The 5,858-nt window shown below is 47.7% G+C and overlaps 1 protein-coding gene across 1 annotated transcript; it reads left to right on the plus strand.

Annotated features, from left to right (window-relative positions):
* Positions 1-2,424: 2,424 nt before the first annotated feature.
* On the plus strand, positions 2,425-4,692 carry LOC124666957 (auxin-responsive protein IAA2-like). The gene is made up of 6 exons (XM_047204293.1): positions 2,425-3,213; positions 3,379-3,460; positions 3,556-3,842; positions 3,930-4,050; positions 4,175-4,238; positions 4,342-4,692. The coding sequence occupies exons 1-6, from the start codon at positions 3,114-3,116 to the stop codon at positions 4,384-4,386; spliced, it is 699 nt and encodes a 232-aa protein (XP_047060249.1). The 5' UTR covers positions 2,425-3,113; the 3' UTR covers positions 4,387-4,692.
* Positions 4,693-5,858: the final 1,166 nt, after the last annotated feature.

A 5,858-nucleotide genomic window follows, 5' to 3' on the forward strand; every position in this document is an offset into this window, starting at 1 on the left:
CAAACATTAGTGTATCACATACATTGACATCAAACACACAAAACATAATGTGAGAGATGTTCTTTCAATAATCTCCCATCCAATTAACGACAAAATACAAATCACCAACATGCAATAGCACTAAAAACAATATCTAGTGTTTAATTAAACACACAAACTATGAGGGAGATGACATCGATCTCGTAGATGGAGATGGTGGTGATGATGGTGCTCATGGAGATGTTGATGGAGAGGCCTCCTCCCAAGCCAAGGAGGAGTGGGAATGTCGATGGCGTTGATTTCTCCTTCACCAGAGGCACCGGTGCAGCAAGATCTGCTCTCTTCTGGAGTAGGAGAGGACTTTTGCCTCCTCCGCCGCATCAATAAATCTCGGGAAAAATATGGCTTACCTTTTTAGGCGAAATGGATCTTATGGTATAAAAGGGGGACGAGACGATGCCCGAGGCACAAACGGGCCAAGGTGGTACGCCCTACATGTTTGGGCGCGCCACCTGGTGTCGTTTGGCCCTCGTGGCTTCCCGCGTGTGATTCTTCGTCCACTGTCCTTCTCCGGGTGAAAAACTGATCAGTTATTTTTTCCTCGATTTCTAGCGATCCAAAAAGTCCTTAAATAAATAAAATACGAAAAATGAGGTTTTCTGCCTCCTAGAGATTAAATACCAATGAAGGGAACTTTGTAGAAAAGGCCCGAAAATCAACTAAAAATGCACAGATAATGATGTATGATGGCAAATAAAAATGAAAACTAAACATATATGTAGCAATAATGATAATGCAAAATACACGTATCAGCATTCGCTCTCGGTATCAATATCCTTTTTATTGGACATTCAACCCAACACAATATCATGCAAACATCCAAACCAATCATAGATTTTGTTCCCTACAACACCATCTAACAATTAATATGTTTGATTCTTATGATGATCAAATGTTTGATATTTATTTAGGTGTGACTATAAAGATTTATGGCTAGGTTCGGATAATTGCAAGACTGCAAAACTGATCCGTGTTTTTCCCATGTTTCTTAAGCTTGTAGTCTTGATGCTTTTGTGTGACGGTTTCCAATATGCTATGTTGGACTTTAAAGATTCTGCTGGTGATTGGTCATTGTGACTGTATTAAGATCCTCGAGTAGCCTTAGGTACTCGCTCTATCCTATATTATAGTAACATATTATTGCAACCAATAAAAAAATATTAATTATTTATAACATCTTATATTATAGAACGGAGCGATTACTGTAAACTTCGTTACCGATATGCAGCAACCTGCCGTGTGGTCACTGCTCAAAAGGACTGATCACGAATGCCTGATAACATTCGGGGCATCCAAATGTATCTCCCGTTCGGTATTTCAGATTTTGTCTCTTTACATATGTCACACGATAAGTTGATTTTTTTTCATGAAACGACTTTGTGAGCGCTTTTTATTTCCCCTTTGAGCATGCTTATTTTTAAAAATTCAACTAACTAGCATGAGATCGTTCGGTATCACTTCAAACTCTTAATTTTTTTTTTTTGAAACCTCAAACTCTTAATTTTTAATTTTACATAGAAGGACCCATCGCTTTCCCCTCGCCATACATTTCGTTTTGCCATACGTGGTTCACCAACAACCGAAGAGCACTAGCTAAAAAGGGGCCAACACAACCAATTTCATTCCCCCCTTATTAGAGCATGCCCAATTTTATAATTAACCAAACCAGCATGAGATCATTCGAGATCACTTGGAACTCTTAGTTAATTCAAGCCCACTTAGTGATTCGCAATGACATAATTGTGAGAGAAAAAGGTAGGGGAGACACACAGTAACAATAATTCAGTGCCGAGCTTATCCTATCCGACCCTCTTTTCTCACCATCTTTATCCAACACCGGCAATTTTGTCACTCTCACGGATGAATCTACCGCTAATCAAGCACGGCCCACGCTGCCCACTACGACGATGGCATTGCTGAAAACGACGCCACTCACTGTGTGTCACTAGTACATTTGGGATAAGCCATTGATTGTTTTTTTTCCTTTTTTGGTGATATGGAACTAAGACTCCAAGACAGCATTTTCCCCTAACTGTTCTCCTCTACAGCGAGGCTATCAATAATATGTTTTTAATTGGAGACACTTGGAACGTGATGAATAGAACACATTTTCAGGACACCATATTTTTATTATATTAATAATTCTCGAAAAAAAAGGACACCATATTATACGCGCAACAAAAACACATGGAGGAGAGGAGCTAGGTGCGCCGACCATGATGGGATTAGCCGGATCAGATTGGGATATGGAGATATGTTTGCGCCCCTAGAGGGAATCATCATGAAGCTAGCAGATCACATAAGAATAACAATGAAATTGTGGTGGGTGGTACTCCTTAATGAACATAGCGCTTTCCACTTTTCCTCCCGTTTAAGCGCAAGAAGTGCACCGCAACCGCAGCACACACACTCCATTGTTCTAGCTCGTCCTTTGCAGCAGAGAGAAGAAAGAGAGTAGAGAGAAAGTAGGCAGCCGTTGTTGCTCGCTGGAGCTGGACTAGCTTTGGATGCTCTCGTTTTCCTTTCACGGCCAGCCGCTGCTACTACCTGCACCGGAATCTCTCGCTGCCTTTCTTCCCTCTCCCCTCCTAGCCTAGCTTCGTACCATAGGAGTACTGGCATTCAAGAGAGAGCTCTTTGTTTGTTGGAGCAAACCTAGGTGCAGGTTGCAGGTTGCAGGTTGCAGCTGCTGCGCGCGCCGTAGCCTAGCTCTGCCTCTGCCTGCTCGCTTTGAAGACGCGCCCTCAAAACGCTCAAACCCTTGTCCCTTTCTCCCAAACCCCCTGCCGCCTTTTGGTCTCTCTAGCTGCCGCCCCGGGCACCGCGCCGTCTCAGGTGGGCGAGCGGCCAGCACCTGCACTGTTTCCTCCCTTGGTTGCTGTCATCTCTCCCTCCATATATTTCCGCCCCCACCACCGCTTGTCTCACTGCAGAGGTAGAGTAGAGAGACGTGTGTGCTGGGCTTGTGAACTTGTCGGAGCTAGCCACCCTCTCGCAATCACTTTCTTGATTTCCTTGTCGTCTCAGCTGCGAACAGCTAGCTAGTAGCTTCGCCGGCGAGCTTTTGCTCACTCATGGCGTGGAGCGGGTTCAGGGAGACTGCGGGGGAGAGCGGCCTGGAGCTCCGCCTCGGCCTCCCCGCCTACTTCTCCAAGCCGGTGGCCGCTGCAGCAGGTCTGCTTTGCACATATTCATTTTTCTTCTTGTTTTTCACTACTTGATCATGTTTTGAGTTCTTGTTCTCGACTTCGTGTAGTCTTACTTGTTGATCATGTTTTGTGTGTGTGGTTAAAACTTAAAAGCCTTCCATGTTTTGATGGTTCTCTGTGGTGTTGTCAGTTTTCGACGGCGAGGAGTCGACCGGCGCCGGCGATTTTGCTCGCCAGCCCAAAGGAGATGGGAGCAATGGCTACAAGGCCAAGTAAGCACACAACTCTTTATTCTCAGTTGCGATGTTTGATACTTCCGTATCTTTGGAAAAAAAAACTGATTGTGGGTGTTTTGTCCGACCTGCAGGCCGGCAGTAGCGGCTGCTCCGGTCGTGGGGTGGCCGCCGGTGCGCTCGTTCCGCCGGAACCTGGCCGCCTCCAAACCATCCTCGTCCAAGGACGGCAGGGGAAACCAAGACGTTGACGTCGCGGTCAAGGCAGGTGCCGGCGACGAACGCGTGTCCCGGAAGGGCCAGTTCGTTAAGATCAACATGGACGGCGTCCCGATCGGGCGGAAGGTCGAGCTCAATGAGCACGGCAGCTATGCCGACCTCTCCGCAGCCGTCGACAACCTCTTCCGCGGCCTGCTCGCAGGTAAAATACCAGTGCTTTGCATACACCATGTACCTTGCAGTGCCAATCACGTAGGTCTGATGTAAAAGAACATCTGTCTGCGTGCAGCTCAAAGGGACCTGGCTGCCTCCGCTGACGGGAATGTCTTTGCGATCTCCGGCGGCGACTACACGCTGGTGTACGAGGACGACGAGGGCGACAGGATGCTCGTCGGGGACGTCCCATGGAAGTAAGTAACTACTCATCTCTGAAAATCGTAATATCCATACCGAGTCGCCATCAAATTTACACCGTGCTTGCCAAAATACCTTTGGGCTTTGGTCGATGTCGATCTGACCAATCTGTGCACCCAGGATGTTCATCGCCACGGCGAAGAGGCTGCGGGTGCTCAAGAGCTCCGATCTGCCTGCCTCATCGGTGAGTCTCTTTGTTTGACTCTTCACTGAAACCTATACGGTGACGGCGATCGATCAACAATTCAGCACTGAACCGATTGCTATCGTGTTGTTGTTCTTCGCAGCTCACAGCAGGGAGCAGGAAGAGGCCGGCTGCGGCGGACTGCTGATCGAGCCAAGATCGAACTCGGCCGACGACGCATATCTGCATTGTAAAGGCCTTTTTTGACGCGAATTAGTCGATCCTGTTTTGATGCTACCTACGTCTATGTACGTATGAAGATGAGATCACGGCTGTAATTAGGGCCGTGTGTACTGTTGCTACAGCTATTTTGAGGAGCATGATGTTTGGTGGTGGTATTTTGGATGCTTGTGCACGTCTAGTTAGAACTCTCCGCTAGATGATCTAATATACACCGGTACGTTCTTAGCGGAATTGCACAAATACATGTGAACTTGATCTTGCCAATTGTTTTTTTTTCGAGGACACGTGCAAAGCGTGCCTTATCTTGATAGAAGGAGAAGCCAAAGGCAATTTACAAGAAACAACCAGACTGTTGCATACAACAGGGGTTGCAACACACTCACACCAGAACCCTCCTCTCCCCCTAAAGTCTACTCTCGTGTTATCCTATCCCTCCCTCCCCTCTCCGTCCTCTCCCAAAGCTGGAACTCCTCCCTTATCTCCTCTAGCGTTTGGGCGAGGGTCTTCTGCTCACGTTCATTGCCAAAAGCCCTGGCGTTCCTTTGCTTCCAAAGCGACCAAGATGTGCTGATGACCAAAGAGTCAAATCTCTTCCTGTCGAGCCTCCTGGTTCTCTTTCGGGCTTCCATCCACCACCTCTCCAACTCTCCCACCCCTCCTGGGTCGGGGAAGGTAAGTCCGACACACCTTAGCACCTCACACCACACTTGTCTCGCATATGGACATTGTGCCAGAATGTGATCCACTTTGTCCTCCGCCTGCAAACAAGTGAAGCAGATATCCGAATGCTCCTGCAGCCCATGTCGTGCTCTCCTATCTGAGGTCCAAAGTCTGTATTTTAACGCCAGCCAAATGAAGATTACACTTCATCGGTGCAAACGATTTCCATACCAGCTTGCACATGCTCCATCTCACGCTGCCTTGGCAAAGCAGCTGATAAGTGCTCTTCGCCGAGTACTCACCCAAAGTCTACCCTTTCCACAAGATCTGGTCCGGCATCGACCCATCCCTCTCCATCGTCTCAACCTTCTCCCAAAGTCTCAAACAGATCTCCCATAGCTCCCCGGTCATATTGTCCTGCAGGTCATCTATCCAGTCATTCTCTGTCAAGGCCTCAGCTACCGTACGGTGATTTTTACATCTGGTCGGCACCCTCGCAAACACTTCCGGTGCAATCTCCAGCTGTATATCCACTTATCCATCTGTCCCTCCAGAAGAGAGTCTTATGACCATCGGCTAGACTCTGGAACACTTATGCTGCCTCTTTGTCATGTAGATCTGGCAGGCCATGCCACGGCCTATCCGGATCCGTACGCCGTAACCACTGTCAGCGGACTCTCAGCGCTAGACCTTGCAGCCTGAGGTTTTTAATCCCCAAGCCTCCAATATGCTTCTCCAGGCTACTAAACATTGCCCACCATGCACCTCCTCTTTTCC

Source organism: Lolium rigidum, chromosome 6 (genome assembly GCF_022539505.1).
Source record: "Lolium rigidum isolate FL_2022 chromosome 6, APGP_CSIRO_Lrig_0.1, whole genome shotgun sequence".
NCBI classification, from domain to species: domain Eukaryota; kingdom Viridiplantae; phylum Streptophyta; class Magnoliopsida; order Poales; family Poaceae; genus Lolium; species Lolium rigidum.

Bases quoted from the DNA above. Each gene is read 5' to 3' on its own strand.
- LOC124666957 (XM_047204293.1), top strand. From the start codon at position 3,114: ATGGCGTGGAGCGGGTTCAGGGAGACTGCGGGGGAGAGCGGCCTGGAG. The intron at 3,461-3,555 runs GTAAGCACACAA...TCCGACCTGCAG, and splicing joins AGCAATGGCTACAAGGCCAA to GCCGGCAGTAGCGGCTGCTC. The intron at 3,843-3,929 runs GTAAAATACCAG...GTCTGCGTGCAG, and splicing joins CTTCCGCGGCCTGCTCGCAG to CTCAAAGGGACCTGGCTGCC.